At 38.3% G+C, this 22,673-nt stretch overlaps 1 protein-coding gene across 11 annotated transcripts in view; it reads left to right on the forward strand.

Moving 5' to 3' along the window:
• Nucleotides 1-21,804, forward strand: part of IL1R1 (interleukin 1 receptor type 1) — a 74,411-nt gene extending 52,607 nt beyond the window's left edge. For all 11 annotated transcript variants that reach the window (XM_015113019.3, XM_015113020.3, XM_015113021.3 and 8 more), the window contains 9 exons: nt 6,911-7,145; nt 7,252-7,441; nt 8,261-8,429; nt 10,447-10,512; nt 13,607-13,724; nt 14,482-14,633; nt 16,392-16,535; nt 17,287-17,454; nt 18,172-21,804. In XM_015113019.3, coding sequence (XP_014968505.1) covers nt 6,911-7,145; nt 7,252-7,441; nt 8,261-8,429; nt 10,447-10,512; nt 13,607-13,724; nt 14,482-14,633; nt 16,392-16,535; nt 17,287-17,454; nt 18,172-18,578 — 1,649 coding nt within the window. In that variant the 3' untranslated portion in view covers nt 18,579-21,804. The remainder of the gene's footprint in view (nt 1-6,910; nt 7,146-7,251; nt 7,442-8,260; nt 8,430-10,446; nt 10,513-13,606; nt 13,725-14,481; nt 14,634-16,391; nt 16,536-17,286; nt 17,455-18,171) is intronic.
• Nucleotides 21,805-22,673: the final 869 nt, after the last annotated feature.

Genomic DNA, 22,673 nt, shown 5'->3' on the forward strand with positions numbered 1-22,673 from the left:
TACTCATTTCTGTTGAATCCCTGGGCACAGAGCCTCCTGGTCATAGACCTGTATCGCTGGAAGTTCCTTTCAGCATCTTCCTCTCATTCTCTCACATAGAGAGTGGGAAACTGAGGCCCAGTGAGGTTAAGAGCCCAAGGTCATGTGGCTGGTTTTGGAACATAAAGCTAAAATCTAGGTCTCCCATCTAGGTTCAGGCCTCTTTCTACTTGACTGCTGGTTGAAAGTGTGATACAGGAAATTCTGACTTTCATTTGGAGGAGATATTATGTATAGTCTTTATGAACCCACAGCTGGAAGTCATCAAGATACAGTTCTTTTTCTTCTTCTTTCCATTTCTTCATTTTCTCTAATCTGTTCTCTGTGTGCCAGGTGCTAGCTACTGGGGATACAGCAGGGAATAGTGCAGACAGAAATACCTGCCTGCATAGGGTTTATATTCTTGTAGAAGAGACAGATAACAGATAAGTAGATATATATTGTGTCATATGATGGCAAGTATAGGGAGGAAAAAAGCAGGAAAAAGGAGTATAAGGTTTTGTCATTAGAGTGGGCAGAAGGTTAATTTTTTGAATGTGGCCGGAAAAAACCTCCCTGAGAAGTTGACTTTTGAGTTGACCTTAAGGAAGGGGAAAAGAGAGCTATTTGGATATCAGATTGGGGTGTGGAAATATTCCAGGCAGCATGTGCAAAGGCCCAGAGGCCAAGAGTATTTGGCGTGCTTTCAGAATAAAAATATCAGCGAGGCTGGAGCATAGTGAGAGATGAGGGAAGTCATAAGGGGCCAGGCTATCTGGGTAATGGCAAGATGGCGGAGGGTTGATTATATAGAATGTTGCGCCCTTTCTTAGGGTCTTGGCTTGTAGTCTGGCTGAGATGGGAAAACTGCAGGGTTCTTTGTTCAGAACCAGAGAGGTGATCTGACTTATGTTTTGATTCCTGTTTTGAGAATAGAACCGAGGGAGCCAAAGAGAGAAATAGAGAAGCCAGTTAAGAGGTAAGCCATGATGATGGCTTTATCTAGGCAAGAAATGTTGATGGCTTGTCAAAGCATAGCAAGGAGAAGTGTGAAGCAGACACATTTTGAAATATTTTGGGAACAGAACCAAGAGGGATTTGGAGTTGGGTCATATGTGAGGTGTGAGGGAAACAGAAGAATCAAGAATTATCTTAGGAAATTTTGGCCTCAGCAAACACAAGGTGAAACTGCCATTGATGGGATAGGGAAGATCAGGTTTTCAGACTGGACGTGTTAAGTTTAGCTTCCGTTAGATGTTTAAATGGTGGCTTTGACTAGGCAGTCTGCAGCCTGAGGGAGAGGTCTGGGTTGAATATATAAAATTGGAGACCTCAGCAAGCGGCTGGTATGAGAACCATGAGACTGAATGGGATCATGGAGTGTAGTTAGGAAAGGTAAGAACTTTAAGGACTGAGCCAGAGATTGACTTAAATTCCTTGGTTCAGTAAGTTTTCTCCCCTTTGCTGAGGGGCTCCATGTGTGTTGGAGCATGCCTTCAACATTAAGGCTGTTTACAACTCTGCCTTAGCCTTCACTTCCTGCTTGTGTATGACCTCAGAGTCATCCAGAAATGAGAGTCTGGTGCCTTCTATGCAATTTCCTGGGCATGCACACAGCCCTGCATACATGGGCACCCTTCTAGGTTCCCCAGGAATGTGTCAGAGCTTTTCAAGGCCCTCTGGAAGTTATGGCTCTGGTATTGCAGCTTTTGGTAGTTGTAAAAAGCAATTAACACTGAGTTTTTCCAGCAAACACCTTGGGGCTAGTGCTTTTTCTGTGGAGCTCTTGGTGAGGTCAATAACAACGCCACCCTATGAATGTGACTTTGAGGGCCTACTGGTCAAGTCAAAGAGTGGCAATGCTCTGGAAATGGGACTTTTTGAGGTGCTCCAAACCCTCTCTGTTCTTGCAAGCCCGCTGGTTTTCAAAGCCTTTGTGTCTGCGGAGCTCCTGCTATTCATGGCTGTCGTAGAGCTGGGAAGAGTAGGATGGGAGTCATTTAAGTTATAAAGCTACAAACCCTGCTGATCTGTGATTTGGCGTGTTTCTGTTTGTTTCCTTATTTTCTAATAAATGCTCTTCTGGTTATTGCAAGCCGTTGATTTTTGAAATTTTTTGCCAGTCTTTTTGTTGCTTTTTTGGAGGAATGGTTTATGAGACCACCCCCGCCCCCCGCCATATCGGAAATCCTGCAAATTCAATTTCTTTGAATAGAAGATAGTATTAATAGATATAGGGCAATTCAGGCTATGTACTTCTTCTCGAGGGAGCTTTAGTAGTCTGGAAATTTTGCTCATTTCATTTATGTTATTACATTTATTGGCATAACATTGTTTATAATATTTCCTCATGACCCTTTACAAATTATTTAAAAAAGAGATGTCATCTCTTTTTTTCCCTGATTAGTCTAGCTAAAGATTTATCAATTTTATTGTTTTTATGAAAGAACTGGCTTTTGGTATCTTTGATTTTTCTTCATTGTTCTTCTGTTTTCTATTTCATTGATTTCCTCTCTGATCTATATTACTATTTTCTTCTTACTTCTGCTATATTAATTGTGTTTTTTATTTTCTGTGTCTTACATATTTTGACATTCTGGAAGGTGTTTCATATCTAGGGAGAGACTGCCCACCAAGGGCTAAGCAGTTCCTAGGTGTGTTGTGGACAGCTCACAGCTTGCCCTTCCTGTGAGACTGCCTGACCCAAGACTGTACCCCACTCGCCTCCTTATCCAACTCTCACACACCCAAACCAATATTACCCCAGCCTCAATCAACACAGGGCCAGGTACCAGAGAACTAGGGACAGCCTCTATGCCCAAAGCCTGCAAAAATGGTTCAAACAGCCCAGTCTGAAGCTGTTTATGCTGTCCTGCCTTGCCTTTCCCATGGGAACCCCAGTGAAGACTCTGGCCTAGGCTTTCTTTTTGTTTCTGCTTCTGCCTCCTAACCCAATCTGGTGATTCTCTTTGTGGTTTTGCGTGGTATGGCATACCCCTTCTGTCCAAACCACTAAGTAATACAAATCTTTCAATGGCATTAGTCTCTGTTTTGTCACTCAGTCAGCTCCATAAATGAAGACTCAGGCGTAAAATCTCTGCTTGCTGCTTACTTTGGAATTACTTTGTTGTTTTTCTAGTTTCTTAAGGTAGAAGCTCAAGTCATCAATTTGAAATTTTTAAAAAATATATAGGATTTAATGCTAGCAATTTCCCTCTAAGTACTGCTTTCATTGAATGCCACAAGTTTTGATATGTTATGTTTTCCTTATCATTCAGATAAAATACTTTATATTCTTTTTGATTTCTTTGACTCATGAGTTACTTGGAGTATGTTAGTTTTCAAATATATGGGGATTCTTTAGATATCTTTCTGTTATTGATTTCTAATCTAATTCCATTGTCACCAGAGAATAAGTTTTGTTTAATTTGAATCCTTTTAAATTTACTGAGTCTTGGGTTATGGGGAAGAATATGGAAAATTTGCTCAGTTTTATGTGTGCACTTATAAAAGAGTGTAATGTTCTACTGTTGTTGATTGGAATTTTCTGCAAATATCAATTATGTAAAATTGGTTGATAGTGTTGTTCAAATCTTCTATGTTGTTACTGATTGTTTAATTTTACTGCTTGTTCTATCACTCCTTGTGAGTGGGGTTTCTCTAGTTTCTTGCAGAACTAGTTTCTGTAGTTCTTGCAGTTCTATCAGTTTTGGCTTCATGTATTTTGAAGCACTGTTAGCAACTACCTAAACATTTGGTATTATTGTGTTCCTGTTGATTAATGACTTCTTTACTTTTTTAAAATTTATTTATTTATTCATTTTTGAGACAAAGTCTCACTGTGTCGCCCAGGCTGGAGTGCAGTGGCACGATCTCAGCTCACAGCAACCTCTACCTCCTGGGTTCAAGTGATTCTTGTGCCTCAGCCTCCCAAGCAGCTAGGATTACAGGTGCCCACCACCACACCTGGCTAATTTTTTTGTATTTTAGTAGAGACAGAGTTTCACCATATTGGCCAGGCTGATCTCAAACTCCTGACCTCAGATGATTCACCTGCCTCAGCCTCCCAAAGTGCTGGGATTACAGGCATAAGCCACCATGCCCGGCCGACTTCTTTATTTTTATGAAATGCCCCTTTTTTGCTTGTAATTTTTTTTACTGTAAAATCTACTTTGATAATAATAGTCACTCAAGCTTTAATTAATTTTTATTAAGGTATAGTTGACAAAATTGTATATATTTACAATGTACAATGTGATGTTTTGGTATATGTATACAATTGTGATATGGTTAAGCCTAGCTAATTAATCAAACTTTCTTTTCATGAGTGTTAGCATGGCAAATATTTTTCTTTTCTTTTTAATCTATTTTTACCTTTATTTATAAAATCTGTGTATGTAGGTGTATGTGTTTATGTTAGGCACCACATAGTTGGGCCTTTCTTTAGCCCATCTGATCATTTCTGCCTTTCAATGAGAGTGTTTAGACTATTTGAAATTTTAGTGTGATTATTCATATATTAGGGCTTAGTTCTGGGATCTTGCTATTTGTTTTTCTATTAGTCCCATCAATTCTGTTATTTTTTTCTCTCTTTTTGCTGCCTTTTAGATTAATTGGCATTTTTAGGATTCATTTTATTTCGCTTTTTGGCTTTTTAGTCATAACTGTTTGTTGTGTATGTGTTTTTTAATGACTGCTCTGGGGCTTAAATAGCCATATCTAAGTTATCTCTGTCTGCCTTCAAGTGACACTATACAGTTTCACATATAGTATACAAAGTTAAGACATTATATTCCCATTTCTCCTTTCTTGAACTTTGCCCTATTCTTTCCATACGTGTTACTTCTTTGCTATAAACTTTATAGCATTTTGTTATTTTTTATTTAAACACTCAGTTTTCTTTAAAGAGATTTAAATAATAAGAAAGATGGTCTTATAATTACCCATTTTTGTTGCTATTCATTCTTTTGTGTAGATTCATTTTCATCTTAGAATATTGTCTTTTTTGAAGGACTTACATATTTCTTGTAATGCAGGTCTACTGGTGATGACATTTTACAGCTTTGGCAAATCTGAAAAAGTCAATATTTTTTCCTAAATTTTAAATATATTTTCACTGGATATGGAATTCTAAGTAGACTTTTTCTTTCAGTACTTTAACAATATTGTTTTACTCTCTTCTGGCTTGTATTGTTTTTGGAAAGAAGGCTGCATCATTTTTTGTCTTTGTCCTCTGCAATAATTGTGTCATTTCTCCCTGGCTACATAGAAGATTTTATCTTTGTCACTGGTTTTAAACAATTTGATTATTATGCGTTTGTAGTTTGCTTTATGTTTCTTTTGCTTGGGGTTCATTGTGATTTGGGAGCCTATGTATACATCAGTTTTGTCACATCTTGGAAAACTTCAAATATGTTTTCTGTTTTCCACATTTTTCTTCTTCAGCGATTCATACTACATGTATTGAAGTTGTCCTAAGTAAAATAATTCCCTGCCCATTTTATTCTGTTATTTTCTTCTCTGTGCTTAACTTTGGATAATTTCTAATGCTGTGTCTTCAAGTTCACTCATCTTTTTTTTCCCTGCAATGTCAAATCTGCCGTTAATCCCATCCATTGTTTTTTTATAACTCAACATTATTGTTTTCATCTCTAAAAGTTTTTAAAAATCTCTTTCATGTCTTCACCAATCATGTTTGATCTTTCCTGTAGCATCTTGAATAAATGGAATACAATAGTAATAAACTATTTTAATTTTTAAATTTATTAAGCCTATTGTCTGTGTCATTTCTGGGTCAGTTTTGACTGATCGATTTTTTTCCTCCTTATCATTGGTTGTATGTTACGGCTTCTCTGCATGCCTAATGATTTTTTTGAATGTTAGACATTGTGGATTTTACCATGTTGGGTGCTGGATATTTTCATATTCCCCAAAATGTTCTTGAGCTTTGTTCTGCCATATGATTGTTACTTGGAAATGGTTTAATCCTTTCGGGTCTTGCTTTTAAGCTTTATTAGGATCAGGAAAAAGTTTATTCTAGGCCTAATTTTCCCGAATGCCTGTGTCAGAAGCCTTCTGGGTACTGCGCCTGATGCCTTGTCATTCATGAGGCTTTCCACTCTGGCTGTTGGGAACAGCAACTGTTTCCAGCATTGGCTGTGCTCCACGTGTTACTCCCTCCAGTTCTTTTGACAATACTCCCTCTGGCCTTGGGTAATTTTCTTATATGCTTACGCTGACTGATAGATACTCAGCTGAAAACTTGGGGGAGACTCTCAGTTATCATGAGACTCTTTCTCCCTGTCATCATGCAGCTCTAAGTACTTGGGGACTCTGCCCTGCAAACTTTTCTACCCAGGTTCTCAGCTCCATCTCTTCAACTCACTGGGCTTTGCCTGTGTTTCTTCTCGGCAATGTCATGGCCTGGCTGTAATTTTGGACAACAGTAGAGCTCACCTCCTTTCTTCCCCATCTTTCTGGGATTTCTGTCCTTTGTTTTCTGATGTTCAATGTCTTGAATACCGTTGTTTCATATATTTTGTCCATTTTTTAGTTGTTCATCTGAGAAGGTAAATCCAGTTTCTGTTACTCCATCTTGTGCTGAAAGGCATGACTCTCCTACATTATCCCCAGTTTTTAGATGAGTGAAAAGTGGGTGAAGGAGGTTAAATAACTTGCCAAAGGCACAGCACACAGGCAGTAAGTGACACAGCTGGACTTGAATACGCTTCTCAGACTCCCAGGATAATGCCCTTATCACAAGGCTGTGAAGCTTTTATATGTAATGTGAATTGATATATTTAATAATCGATGTATTTCTTCGTAGATATTAAATCAAGAGACACTGACAGATTTTTTATATAAATTGCTTCCCCCCTTCTTCCTTTTAAAGATAAATGCAATGAACGTGAAGAAAAAATAATTTTAGTGTCATCTGCAAATGAAATTGATGTTCGTCCCTGTCCTCTTAACCCAAATGAATACAAAGGCACTATAACATGGTATAAAAATGACAGCAAGACACCTATATCTACAGAACAAGCCTCCAGGATTCATCAGCACAAAAAGAAACTTTGGTTTGTTCCTGCTAAGGTAGAAGATTCAGGACATTACTACTGTGTGGTAAGGTGAGAGAGGAATTAGTATGTTACAAACGTGTTCTAGTTTCCTGCAGTTGTTAAGGACAGAAATACTTTTAATAATGCTTAACTTACCTATTTTATTTTATTTTAGAAATTCATCTTACTGCCTCAGAATTAAAATAACTGCAAAATTTGTGGAGAATGAGCCTAACTTGTGTTATAATGCAGAAGCCATATTTAAGCAGAGACTACCCGTTGCAGGAGATGGAGGACTTGTGTGCCCTTATATGGAGTTTTTTAAAGACGAAAATAATGAGTTACCTAAATTACTGTGGTATAAGGTAATTTTATTTTAAATATGACATTTCACTTTTCCGGAAAATAAAATAGTTCCCTGGACAATAGAATGAATCTGCAAGGTACCTTTTTATTTTGCATATTGTTTTCTCTTTAATGGTGACACTTGATAGGGAACCTAAAAAGAATAATAAGACTGCATTCACTTAATTTGAAGGTTAACTAGAAACTTACTTGCTATTGTTTTTATTTAATTTAATAAGATGTAATTGAGAAAAGTACTATAAATAGATATTTAAAGAGAAGGCTGATTATAAGCTTAAGGTATTTAAGATATAACTATTTATTATAAAATATACTATGTGTGTTTTATTAAAGCTATGGTCTTCAAATAACCTGCTAGTTTCCATAACTGTCTTAAAAGTGAGTCGACTAGCTTTCCATGTAACACCCCATGTTGTGGTATCTTTAATCTGCCTAGTCTGGTAGAACTCAAATGGGGAATCTTCTCGTAGAGCGTAAGACATACTAAATAAATAATATCAATGAAGAAATGAAGTGCAGTATTGTGAAGAAACTATATAGTGTTAACTTTTTTTCAAACATGTTTTTCCTGTAAAATAAATTGGCATTCACTTCTTGTACTATGAAGTCTCATAGACTTGAAAACTTAATGTCATAGGAATATAGTTAACTGTTTCCAAAAAACCAATATTAAAACTTACTCTATGTAAGGAAGTTTTCCAGTCTCTTTCTAAAAATATAACGTTTGCTAAGGTGAAAAAAATGGAGTTCCTTTGACTGGTAGATTGGGGAAAGTTATTGGTTATTGGTTTTCAATGCTTCTCTCTCCCTTTATCTAGGATTGCAAACCTCTACTTCTTGACAATATACACTTTAGTGGAGTCAAAGATAGGCTCATCGTGATGAATGTGGCTGAAAAGCATAGAGGGAACTATACTTGTCATGCATCCTACACATACTTGGGCAAGCAATATCCTATTACCCGGGTAATAGAATTTATTACTCTAGGTGAGTCATAGCTCCAGCCCTAGAAGGTTTAGATCTGGGAAGGCCCAGAGACTATGATTGTAATATTACTTTCATTGTCCATGAAGAAACAAAATCCAAGACGACCTCAGTGATACCACAAAAGTCACATGGCTTTAGTTTTGTTTTTTTTGTTACTAAACACTATGTAATGTTTTCCATTCCTGCTTCAGATGTAGTTTTAATTAAATAGAGACATTATGAGCTGTGTTTTCCAACTGATCTAAGAGGGTTGTTCTTTGGCATGGCTAAAAATGGTTCTTACTGAAAGCTCTGGGGCTCCCTCTGGCTGGAATATGGGAATGTTCTGAGAGCTTGCACTTGGGGAATCTCAGTGAGTCTCAGTGTCTAGCAGCAAGCATGGGTGTGGACACTAATGAGCTTTGGAATAAGTCACATTTCCAGCATCTACCTCCTGTTTGTTCTGTGTTAGGTGTTAACCTCTCTAAGCCTGTTTCCTCTTCTGTAACAAGATGATGCAATCTCCCAAGATTATTGGGAAGATTAGAGATATGGGGTCCACTAAACTCGTGTGCCTGGTGCAAAGAAATGCTTGGTGCAAAACAGCTATGCAATTAATAGGTGTACGGTGATTGTTCTTGTTCATTTTCTTGTGTCTTTCAATTCTGCATTAACCATGTTTCATATTGAAAACTATATCACAACAAAATTAAACAAAATGCGCAAATTACCAGGGGATAGTCAGAATGCTCAAACTTTTTGTAAATAATGAGATGTTGTAAGCTTTATGTAATATAAGAAGTGTTATTCCAACCAGAACTTTTTTGTAGGTTAGAGGGGTATCTATTAGTAGTTATGCTGGGACAACAGGTATAAATTGGGACTATCCCAAGCAATCTCAGAATATGATCACCCTATAAATGGCTTCACTTTTCTAGTTATATAATACTTTATTTTCCTAAAAATATTTTTATTAAACAAAAGTTAATTCCTTGCCATGGTCCTTGCCATTCACAAGCATCAGTGAATCCTAACTTTCAGTGGTCTTTGTATCAAACCATGTTCTTGAGTCTTTAGCAGCCTGTCATTGGGTAGCTCTGGTCTGTCTTTCCTGAAACATAGCAACCAAACCAGCAAGTAGAACCTGAGAAAGAACTGGGCACTGGGGAATATTTAAGCTAGGTTGAGTGTGTTTTAGATACTCTCTGTTCCCTTTTCTGATCCCATTTGTAGAAACAATATACTCTACTCCGGGTGGGGTAATATTTTGTTTTCTTCCCAAGGCCCACCCCAATGATGCTTAGTGCTTTTTGTTCACTCAAGGATTCAAAAATATTTATCAAGCATTTACTATGTTTCAGGAACTGTTATAGGTATACGTTAGGGAACAAAAGAGAGAATATCCTACCTTCATGGTGTTCACTTTTTTTTTTTTTTTTGACTGGGGGAATACCGAGTACTCAATTTTATAGTTTCTCATAGTTTCTTCATGGCCACAGGTCAACCCCTGAAGCCAATCTTTTCATAAAGAAGTCAGATTAATTTCTGGGGCTCCTTGATACTTCTTTTTGCCTATTTTAATAAATTACAGCATTATTCCATAACCCTGTAGTTCTCACTACTGGGTCATTACCATAGTCATTAAATGCAAGCAGGTCTAGTACTGATTAGCCCTGCTGGCCAATAACACCCAATTCAAGGAACTAACTTCCCACTACTCTTGCCTTTCCTGATGTGCTTTCACTTACGAGAGGCACTTGTCTGGGGACCCAGGGACCTGGTGATGTGTTTTTTTTCAGTTGCACCCCACTCTATGGGTTCACAAGGTCTAGCTCTGCCCCAGGGTTCACAGGGTGCTGTGACCTCTGCCTCAGCTTTCTTCCTTCACTTTCTGCCTCCTGTCTCCTGGCATATGTGCTTTGAACACTTGATGGAGTATCTGGCCAGAAGTAATTTAGTGTATTTTGCTAAGTGTTGTCGTCACTTGAGATTCTGATCTATAAGAGACTGACAAACCTTATGAATGTTTTTCTTTCAGAGGAAAACAAACCCACAAGGCCTGTGATTGTGAGCCCAGCTAATGAGACAATAGAAGTAGACTTGGGTAAGTGGGCTCCAGTCAGGATATGTTGGAATCAGTTTTTTTTTAAACGTGAGAGTACGATAAATTGTATCTTTACTATATATAATCCAAGCCATTTACTGCATATATCTATAATTAGAGGGAAAGTGACACAAATTATATCTTAATTTTTTTCTATTTCTTGCCTCTATGGCAAACATCTTGCCATGTCTGATATCTCCAGCCCTACTTTTCTGTGGACACTTACTACCATGAAAACACCAACCAGACACCAAGGTTAAAAGGCCTAGGAACCAGCAATGCTGTTGACTGGTACAAAGTTAAAATATTTAATGACAAAATTAGGGTTTGCTGTAATAGTGAATCAATAGAGCAGGTGTTACTTATCTCTGAATTAAACAAAAATTATATTTGACATCTTAGAGAACTTCTGAAGAATTAATTATTGTACGATAGACATCAGCAGTGTTACAATTTCAGGACTGGATTGCTTATGACCAGATCCAAGCTTTGAGTCAGAAGAGTAAGACTACAGGCCCCAAAGATGGTAGTCATTCTAGAAAAGTACTTTTCCAAGTTAGTGAACATTTTTTATTCAAGAATAAAGAACCCCACAAGCGTCTAGTTCTGCACTGTTGAGTGCAGTAGTTACTAGCCACATGGGGTTACAGACGTGTAAAATTAAATTAAGTCAGTCGATTCATTTAGTTAAATTAAAAATTAGTTCATCTGTCACATTAGCCATATCTCAAGGGCTTAACAGCCACATGTGACAAGTGACTACTGTAGAGATAAGCACGAATATAGAACATTTCCATCATCACTGAAAGTTCTACTGGAAACCACTGATCCAGAGAGAAAAAGTGATTCTTTGTATCAGAGGACCCAAAATAGGCTGGCCTTGGAATTGCCTTCTGTAACGGTAACTACATGACAGCAGTCAAGAACCATACAGAGGTTCGAAGGTTCATGTTTGTGATCTGCGAATTCTGTACTTGGCCAGTTCTGTACTTGTTATTTATGGTAGAAGGTGGTAGAAAGGCATTCTTAGATAGAAACAAAAATGTCAAAACTCAAAATTAAATGTGGGCCAATAGGCTCTAGAATAATGTTTCTCAATCATCTTTTTTGTTTTAGATTGTTCCCCTTTAGAGTCTAAAAAGTCTTCCTCCACCTAATTCTCTTTCCTGTCTTCAAATTTCAATACCACAGTGATTTTTATATCTGCTGATATACTGTGGCCCTTTGGAGTACCACAAACCATGTAATATCTAAGGTTTTGTTGCCTCTTCCCCAAGAACCAGGTTTTGCCCTGCTGGCCACAGCCCCTGTTGGAAGTGCCTGCCCCAGAAGTGTGTAATTGAGGGCTCTGATGCCTAGGCTGCATTGATCTCTCAATCTAAAAAAAAAAGCTTCAAATTAGGAAATAATTATTTTAATGTATTGTATTGACAGTGGATCAGAAGCATATAGTACCCTGTCGTAAGATTATCCTGAAGGGTGTTAAATAGGCAATAAGATCCCATACCATTACTCCTAAGATGACTTAGAAAAATAGGAATTGAGAGATACTTCCTTAACTTAATAAATAACATCAGTGCAAGCCAATAGTCACTAACATTCTTAATGGTGAAATACTATAGACCTTCTCACTAAAGCCAAGAGCAAGACAAAGATGCCCATGTAACCACTATTACTGAACACAGTCTAGAAGTGCCTCCTAATGCAATTGAAGGAAAAAAACAAGGTATGCTTACCACAAGGGAAAAAAGACATTTTTATTAGTGTTTCCAGATCATACAAATCCCAAGAAAATCGCTGGGAAATACTAGAATTAATTCTATATAAATTGGTCAGATAACAAATTAACATTTAGAATTAATGTTCTAAAATATAAGACTTTTTTAGCAATAACCAGCTAGCAAGCATAATAGGAAAACAAATGCCATTTGCACCAGTAAATGTCTTAGAAGTGTCCATAAAATATCTTAGAAAAACTTTGAAAATATGTGGAATTTATAAGAGAGGAAAAAAACTAAAAAAAAAACCAAAACCCTGAATATTAATCTCAGGAAAACTGAAATTTAAAGCATGCATCCAGCCGGGTGTAGTGGCTCAGGCCTGTAATCCCAGCACTTTGGGAGGCCAAGGTGGACAGATCACTTGAGGCCAGGTGTTTGAGACTAGCCTGGCCAAGATGTTGAAACACCGTCTCTACTAAAAATACAAAAATTAGCTGGGTGTGGGGGTGCATGCCTGTAGTTCCAGCTGCTCAAGAGGCTGAGGCATGAGAGTTGCTTGAACTCAGGAGGAGGTTATATTGAGCTGAGATTGCGCCGCTGCACTTCCAGCCTGGGTGACAGCGAGACTCTGTCTCATTAAAAAAAATGCAATTAAATAATGGATAGAGGGATAACAGTTTTTAAAAGCAAGGTCAATGAGCACCAAGCTAACAAAAAGCATGTTGACTTACCATGAATTCAAGAAATGTAGATGAAAACTTAAGTGACATTTTCTTCTCTCAAAAGGCAATGTCTAACCAAAAACACTTGTTATCTGGTGGTTTGGGGGAAAATCGTGCTCACATACTCTACTGCAGAGAATGTAGACTGATACAGCCTCACTAAAGAGAGGGGGTTAGCTTTTAAAATATGTTTCTTTAATTCAATCCTACTTCCAGATTTTAGTACTTCAGGATGTGTACAAACAAGGATATTCATTAAAATATTAATCTTAATAATGAAAAATTAGGAAATTGTGTTCATCAATAGGAAATAGTTAATCATAGTGTATATGTATTATGGAGTGCTAAGCAGCCATGACACAGTCCATTTTGGAAGACAAATCATGTGGGCCCAAATTCCCAATCCACAGTAATTTCAAAATAGTAGGCAATAAGACCCCATTTCAAAAATTGCATGTGTTCACAGAGAAGATAAGGAATGAGATACATAAGGTTACTAATGGTGGTTTTCTCTGGGTGGTGGGTTTAGGGTAATTTTCCTTTTTCTTTGTGCATTTCTATATTTAAAATTTTAATTCAATAGCCATTTATTAATCTAGATAGATCAGAAAAGATCAATTAATGTTACGATTAAAAATACATTCTTTGCAGGATCCCAGATACAATTGATCTGTAATGTCACTGGCCAGTTGAGTGACACTGCCTACTGGAAGTGGAATGGGTCCTTCATTGATGAAGATGACCCAGTGCTAGGGGAAGACTATTACAGGTATGTATGCTCAGAGTCATTCACAGTTTGATATTAAATCCCACATGGTATTTTCTATAAACTTGTTGGTTTAGTTTAAAAGCAAGTGTTAGTTGCTCCTCACCCTTTGCTGCCCTTTTTATTTTGCTAAGTAGAATTTACAAGATCTTGTAAATTTAAGATAAAAAGTACATGCCATTGTGGTGCAAATTACAGGCCACTTAGAAGCCTTTCTCTTAAGTTATACATGTTGCAACATTTCAACGAAGCAATTATCTTTCATGATTCTTCATATTCCTCAAGTAGCTTAGAAGAGACTCATTAATGAGCTCAAGAATCAGGCAATCCACACTGCTGTCAAAAGCCTCTACTGGTTTCCTACTGCTCATCTATGGGACAAGGATCTCCTGTCCTATGACTTCTCCTTCACATCACCTGCGAAGCACTTTGTCATCTGCCCCAATCTCCTCTGTTTAGTATATTGTATATTATTCTCTGTGCCCCATGGAGACCACAATGCATTGGTCTACATTTTTCTTCTTGGAAGTGGTAATTTTTTGCTTTCTCTGCTCCTGAGCCTGTTACTGACAGTGGTCTTGGGGTTGTAAAATCTCAGATTAGTGTTGCCAGCAGTCTGAATATTGTGACTATGATTGGGCAGGGTGATTATTTCAGCTGCAATTTTGTCACCAATAAGGAAATACACAGGGTATACATGTCGTATTTGTAATCGATGCAATTTACTTACACAAGTTTATTTACTCTCTCTCGTGAATAGTGTGGAAAATCCTGCAAACAAAAGGAGGAGTACCCTCATCACAGTGCTTAATATATCAGAAACTGAAAGTAGATTTTATAAACATCCATTTACCTGTTTAGCCAGGAATACACATGGTATGGATGCAGCATATGTCCAGTTAATATATCCAGGTAAACAACAAGCTAATTGAAACACAATTTTGTTTTACCGTAGTAAGATTCCATGACCTTGAAGTTTGAAATGCCATTTCCTCTGCTTAGAACACTCTTCACTTCCTCATTACCTAGGTAACTTCTATTTCTCTTTTACTCTGTCTTCTTGGAAGCTTTTCTGTCCTGCTGCCTGCCCTTAACCCAGCTCTCAGCCCAAAGAGAGGAGGTTAGGGCCTCTGTATTTACTTCTGTAGCACCATATGTCACAGGATCTCTGGTACTTAGTTTTCTATACTTAACTGTCAATTCTGTGATGGTGGCAACCATTTATCTTAGTAATCATTCTATTTCCACAGCTAATGGCAAGTTAGGTCTGGTACATTGTAGGTACCTAATGAATATTTTGAAGTAAGTGACTACATTGATGGATACATAGAGTAAGATTAAATAAATATCCACTTTCAAAGAGGACATCAAAAGTCACTGGGTTTCATGAATTGGTATAATAAAACATAATATTGAAAGTATTTGTGAAACATTTTAAGGTAATTTGTGGTTTAATTAAAAATAGGATATTGTAATTGTGTGCATGGAAGAATATCTGAAAGACCCTAAAAATTAACTTCTATCTATGTTTAAATACTAGCAGCATACAAATAGAAATTACATTTAAAAGATAACATTTATAGTAGCATCAAAAATCATCAAATACTTAAAAATAAATCTAGCAGAAGTTGTTCAAGACCTCTGTAATACAAACCAAAAAATATTGAGATAAATTAGAGAAGAACTAAATGGAGGGATATACAATGTTCATAGATTGAAAGACTCAATATTATGAAGATGTCAGTTCTCCCCGACATGAATGTATGGATTCCAAAAAATTTTAATCAAAATCTCAGCAGCATTTGTGCAAGTGAGAGTCAGTGTTTGTATGGGTGTGTTTTTGTGGACACCTGTAAAAGTCACAGGGAACTGTAAAGGACCAAGTATAGTCCTGGTGGTCTTAAATAGGAAAAATAAATCTGGAGGATTATTACTACAGGCATCATGATCTTGTATGAAGAGACAGTACTTAAGATCGTAAATGTGAACTATCATTTGGGCCAGCTGGTTATTTGTCTGGAAAATGGTATAACTTGATTTCTATTTTGTATCCAAATCATCTAAATTGGAAAAGTAAATAAAGCTTTTAGATTCCCTTTTCTGGATGCTTACATGGTTCCTGATATTTAGAAGGTACTTTCTTTTTCTTTCCTGTTTCTTCTTCTCTAGCTCCTTCCCCATCACCTACTCCATCTGCTCCCCGACTTCCTCTGTAATTATTGAATAACTAAGTAGAGAAGGAGGCCAGGAGAATGTGGAAATGTGAAACTTCCCTAAGCCTCTACCTTTTTCCCTTTCCACCAGTCTTTACCCAATGGACTCTCTGACCTCAGGGAACTTTTGTAGGCTTTTGAGTGATTTTAACTTTTCCCTGTTTTACTGTGGAATGCTGTATCCTGTGGTCTTTGGTATTTTTTTTCCGTGTTATTGTATATTATACTATTTAGGTAGAAACTTCATAGAATGCACCTTAGTTTTATATAATCCATGCTAGATTGCTTTGTACGTTAGTATCCATTCCAAAGTGATAATCATGAATGAGTTAATACTGTCTGAATACAGGCCAGTCCCAAATATGGTCTTTCTGAGATGAAGATATTTAATTTGCTGTGCTCAAAGTTTTAATTCTTTTTGGTTCTAATATTTTTTCTCCTCTTTTTTTTCCTATAGTCACTAAATTCCAGAAGCACATGATTGGTATATGTGTCACATTGACAGTCATAATTATGTGTTCTGTTTTCATCTATAAAATCTTCAAGGTTGACATTGTGCTTTGGTACAGGGATTCCTGCTATGATTTTCTCCCAATAAAAGGTATAATTTTGTATTCCATGCAGTATTTCTTGTTGGAGATAGGGGATAGTTAGGAGATGTAGAAGATGACTAAGAGGGTTTTTACTTAAGTTCTAAAATGAAAAGTGGCATATATAAGAATATTAGTTATATTTACACAGAATTATAGTTTTATAACTCATTAGGCTGAATATCATTGTTTTCTAAGTTCCTGCCTCAACATTCATATTGGTAGAATAAACAGGTATTTAGAGCATCTGTTTATAAATTCTGTTATGCACAAGCCATTGGGAGGCCTTGCTCTGTGATGAGTAGAACAGACATAGATCTTACCTTAATGAAAGAAATTAAATGACTAGATCTTTGTGCATCGGGGAGGTTCTCTCTCTCTTCTTTGTTTAAACTTTGCAAAAAAAAAAAAAAAAAAAAAAAAGGAATACCACAATGTCTAAAAAAAATGGATAGAATTCAGGGCTGAGACCTTTGGGGAAGAAGATGAGAACAGTGAGACTTTAAGGATGGCTCTATACTAAGAGTATACGAGGCAGCCTCCAAATAGAAGAGCAAATTTGCTGTAAAACACAAGAAATAGAAACCTTGTAAGAGATGAACACTTTTTAAAGGGATTATATTTTTGGTATTGCTGCTTCAGTCATGCCATTGTACAAAAAAAGATGAATAGTTCATTATGAAATGAATGTTTGTGATATTAACTTTATCAAATCTCTTATTTTTGCCTTGTGGTTCTAAATACATTATGTTTTTCCTTTAGCTTCAGATGGAAAGACCTATGACGCATATATACTGTATCCAAAGACAGCTGGGGAAGGGTCTACCTCTGACTGTGATATTTTTGTGTTTAAAGTCTTGCCTGAGGTCTTGGAAAAACAGTGTGGATATAAGCTGTTCATTTTTGGAAGGGATGACTACGTTGGGGAAGGTATGTGTGTCATGGAACAAAGTAAAGGCTTATTGTTATAAAACTACTTAGTAAAATGTGGATTCCATCTTTCCAGAAGATTGTGGCATAGGGGTATATGTTTCACAATTTAAAGAACCTCTTCAGAAGTGTATGATGATTTTTACATTAAATGCAAAGTATTTACTTCTCACATATTTTGTCAGAGAAATAATCAAGTGATTTTCATTTCGTTTTGAAAAACTTAATGACTAGTTAAACCCAACAGTTGCTTTACAACTGATACAATAAAACAGGAGTGGTAGAGATCAAATGATTGAATAGTAAGTTTTTAAAATTCCAACAAAGTTTTCTGAGTTCTAAATGACATATTTGTCTTTTGAGGGCCAATTTTTGAATTCGTCTATAAAATGGGAGGTTTGCAGTTGCTCACGCCTGTTATCTCAGCACTCCGGGAGGCCAGGGTGAGAGGGTTGCTTGAGCTGAGGAGTTTGAGGCTGCAGTGATCCAAGATCATGCCACCTCATTCCAGTGTGAGCAACAGAACAAGAGCCTGTCTCTTAAAATTAATTAATTAACTAATTAATTTTAAAAATGGGAAACTCCTTTAATTTTACATAAGGCAAGAAAGAGGCGTTAGGAGCCATAGGGTTGAAGAAAGCCGTGTGTGACTTTGGTTCAGGAGAGAATGATGATAAATAGAAATTTACTTACTATATTGTGCTTCCTGTTTTTCAGACATTGTTGAGGTCATTAATGAAAACGTAAAGAAAAGCAGAAGACTGATTATCATTTTAGTCAGAGAAATATCAGGCTTCAGCTGGCTGGGTGGTTCATCTGAAGAGCAAATAGCCATGTATAATGCTCTTGTTCAGGATGGAATTAAAGTTGTCCTGCTTGAGCTGGAGAAAATCCAAGACTATGAGAAAATGCCAGAATCAATTAAATTCATTAAGCGGAAACATGGGGTTATCCGCTGGTCAGGGGACTTTACACAGGGGCCACAGTCTGCAAAGACAAGGTTCTGGAAGAATGTCAGGTACCACATGCCAGTCCAGCGACGGTCACCTTCATCTAAACACCAGTTACCGTCACCGGCCACTAAGGAAAAACTGCAGAGAGAGGCTCATGTGCCTCTCGGGTAGCATGGAGAAATTGCCAAGAGTTCTTTGGGTGCCTCCTATCTTATGGCGTTGCAGGCCAGGCTGTGCCTCATGCTGACTTGTAGAGTTCATGGAATGTAACTGTATCATCCTTTATCCCTGAGGTCACCTGGAATCAGGAATCAGATTGTTAAGGGAATAAGCCATGATGTCAATAGCAGCCCAGGGCACTTCGGAGGAGAGGGCTTGGGAAGATCTTTTAGAAAGGCAGTAGGCTGGGTGTGGTGGCTCACGACTATAATCCCAGCACTTTGGGAGGCTGAAGTGGGTGGATCACCAAAGGTCAGGAGTTCGAGACCAGCCCGGCCAACATGGCAAAACCTCATCTCTACTAAAAATAAAAAATTAGCTGGGCATGGTGGTGCACGCCTATAATCCCAGCTACATGGGAGGCTGAGGCAGGAGAATTGCTTGAACCCGGGAGACGGAGGTTGCAGTGACCTGAGTTGGGGCCACTGCTCTCTAGCCTGGCAACAGAGTGAGACTCCATCTCAAAAAATAAAAAAAAAAAAAGAGGCAATAAATGCCCTCTCTGAATGTTTGAACTGCCAAGAAAAGGCATGGAGACAGCAAACTAGAGGAAAGGGCATGCAGGAAATGGCCACCATCTATAGATGGCTTTGTTAAGTCATCCACAGCCCAAGGGCGGGGCTGTGCCTTGTCTGGGGATCCCGTGGAGTCACTGGCCCTGGAGCAGCTCTCCTGAGAGGTGCTGCAGGTGAAGTGAGACTGACACCTCACTGAGGAAGGGAGATGTATTCTTGGAGAACTTTCCATCTGCTTGCATTTTCCATACACATCCCCAGGCAGAAGTTAGTTTCCAAAGACCGAATTTTATTTTACATATGTTGAAAGCTCACTTCACTGAACAAAGGCATTCTCTGGTATTCCAAGGTTTTGAAGTCATCTTAGCTTTCCACAGGAGAGACAGAACTTAAAAAGCAACAGTAGCAGGGAATTGATCCACTTCTTAATGCTTTCTTCCCTGGCATGACCATCCTGTCCTTTGTTATTATTCTGCATTTTACATCTTCGGAGGGACAGCTCCCTAACGGCTTCGTCCCTCCGCAACGTCCCTTGCATAGCCCACACATGAACCGTCCTTTCTGTGATGCTGCTCTTCTGTCATCCCGCTCCTGCTCAAACACCTCCCGCAGGCTCCACCTGTTGGAGCTGAAGCCCATGCTCTCCCAGCAGCACGTCACTCCCAGCCCGCCTCCCTGCCCTGTCCTCCAGCCTCCCCTTGCTGTCCCGCTGTGTGAATTCCCAGGTTGGCCTGGTGGCCATGGCGCCTGCCCCCAGCACTCCTCTGTCTGTGCTCTTGCCTGCCCCCCTTCCTCCTCCTTTGCCTAAAAGGCCTTCTCTTACTTTCTCCAGCTGATCAGAATTTTACCGAAATTCAGAACATCCTCCAATTCCACAGTCTCCAGGAGACTTTCTTTCCCTAAGAGGCGACTCCCTCTCCAGCCCTCTCTCTCCGATCAGGCCCACGGCAGTGACGGCAGTGAGCACGTCAGGGAGGCTGGTCTCCCTCCAGCTGGAATCGCTGCTGTCTGAGGAAGAGGCCGTGGGTGGCTGTCTCTGTCCCTCACTGCCTTCCAGGAGCAATTTGCACATGTAACATAGATTTATATAGTGCTTTATGTTTAAAAACATCCCCCAGTTATCTTATTTAATTTTTGCAATTATTTTAATTTTATACATAGAGAAAGTGACCTATTTTTTTAAAAAATCACACTCTAAGTTCTGTTGAACCCAGGACTTGAGCCTCATTTCTGGCTTTAGTCTGGTGTTCTGAGTACTTGATTTCAGGTCAATCATGGTCCCCCCTCACTCCACACTGGCACATTTGTGAGAAGAAATGACATTTTGCTAGGAAGCGACCGAGTCTAGCAATGCTTTTATTCAAGACACCAAATTCCGAACTTCTGAATGTTGGAATTTTCAAAAATTATATTTAGATTTTATGAAAAACTCTTCTACTTTCATATATTCTTTCCCTAGAGGCAAACATTTCTTAAAATGTTTCATTTTCATTAAAAATGAAAGCACATTTTTTTTTGGTATAGAAAAAATATTTTTAAAAATGGGATGACAGGCCTCAGAATAATTGGAGAAACCCTGCAAAACCAGAAAGCCAAATTTATATGCCACCAATTGCAGGACACAAGCACAGTTTTCTGAGTTGTATGAACATGGGCGGGTCTTCTGGTGTTTATATTTCTCGTATTTAATATGGGTGAACACAAACGTTTATTTGGAATAATAATATTCCTCCTAAACAAAAACACATTGAGTTGAACTCTCTGACTCTTGCCTTTCCACCTGCTTTCTCCTGGGTCCACTTTGCCTGTTTTAAGGACCAGTGCTGTTCGGGAACTGCTGTTCCAACAGACAGGGCCTAGCTTTCATTTGGCACACAGACTGCAGCCGGAAGCCCATGGGTCAGGGATGTCACGTCCCGAAAAGCCTATTAGAAGTTTTACAAATTTAATTTTGCAGATTATTTTAGTCTGTCATCGAGAAAATGTGTGAGCACCCATAGTGCCAAGAAAGCAAGCCAATTTGGAAACTCAGGTTAGTGACAAAATTGGCCAGAGAGTGGGGGTGACGAGGACCAAGAATTACAAGTAGCATGGCAGCTGGAATTTGAGGAAGGACAAGAATCAGTGGATAAGCCTGGGTGGAGGAGGATCCAAACAGAAAAGTGCAGAGTTATTCCCTATCTTCCAAGGGTTGGATTCTGGAGGAAGAAGACACATTCCTAGTTCCCCGTGAACTTCCTTTGACTTATTGTCCCCCCACTAAAACAAAACAAAAAACGTTTAATACCTTCCACTTTAATTAGATTTTCTTGCAGTTTTTAATGGTATTATTAAAAAGATGCCCTAAGTGTTGAAGAAGAGTTTGCAAATGCAACAAAATATTTAATTACCGGTTGTTAAAACTGGTTTAGCACAATTTATATTTTCCCTCTCTTGCCTTTCTTATTTGCAATAAAAGAAAAGGTATTGAGCCATTTTTTTAACTGACATTTTTGATAAATTATGTTTGTACTAGCTTATGATGAAGGAGTTTTTTAAACCTGTTTATATAATTTTGCAGCAGAAGCCAAATTTTTGTATATTAAAACACCAAATTCGTGTACAGCATGCATCACGGATCAATAGACTGTACTTATTTTCCAATAAAAGTTTCAGACTTTGTACTGAGTGTTATCCTTGAGAATCTGTTCTTTGTCTGGTCCACAGCTTACCTGCGCATCTTCACATTCCCAGGCCTGAACAAGGTGAGGAGACCTGCTGCAGAGAGTTCTTCCTGTTGCGCGGAGGGGGTGGGGAGGGGCTGGAGGAGGGGAGGGGAGTGGAGGTCAGAGGCTATTGGCCTAACAGTGAGCCCTAACTCCCTTCTTCTAGCTAAACTCTACTCCCTCTGCTCACCTGCTTCTAAAATGGATTAAAATGTGAGCCTTATCATTAACTTGTTTATTGGCTTCTTATGAATTTACTATTCACTTACCATTTACCTGTCCAAAAATGATGAAGGGGATATTTGTATAGACTTTTACATTTTACAAAGGGCTTTTATTTTTTCCTTTGACCCAGAAGGTGGGTAAAATTGGTGAACTTGCTCTCCAAAATGCATGCTCTAAAGCTTGTTAACTCTGATGGTCAGAGATGACACCCAGTCAGTGCCTCCTTACCTCATAGCAATGCTAAAGGGCAGGTGACTCTGTCAGTACCTGGGGAGAAGGGGCAGATTGGCTTAGAGTCTGAGTCCACTATGAATGAACACTGCCTCCACCATCTACCTGGGGTGAAACTTTAGGCAAAGTACTTGAGCCTCAATTTACTCATTATATAGGTATAATATGTAACTCACAGAATTAGGATTAAAAAGATTAAATATATTATGACAAGTCTAGTGCTTAGCCTAAAGCTGGTTCTCAGAAAATGGTTGCTTTGTTAGTAGCAGTTCTATGAATTGCTTATCTGAAGTCCTATTAGAATGTGCAAATGGAAGGGATAGAGAGGAGTTATAAATTAGAAATGACAATTGACACTACGGACAAAGTAC

The sequence above is a fragment of the Macaca mulatta genome, chromosome 13 (assembly GCF_049350105.2).
Source record: "Macaca mulatta isolate MMU2019108-1 chromosome 13, T2T-MMU8v2.0, whole genome shotgun sequence".
Lineage (NCBI taxonomy): Eukaryota > Metazoa > Chordata > Mammalia > Primates > Cercopithecidae > Macaca > Macaca mulatta.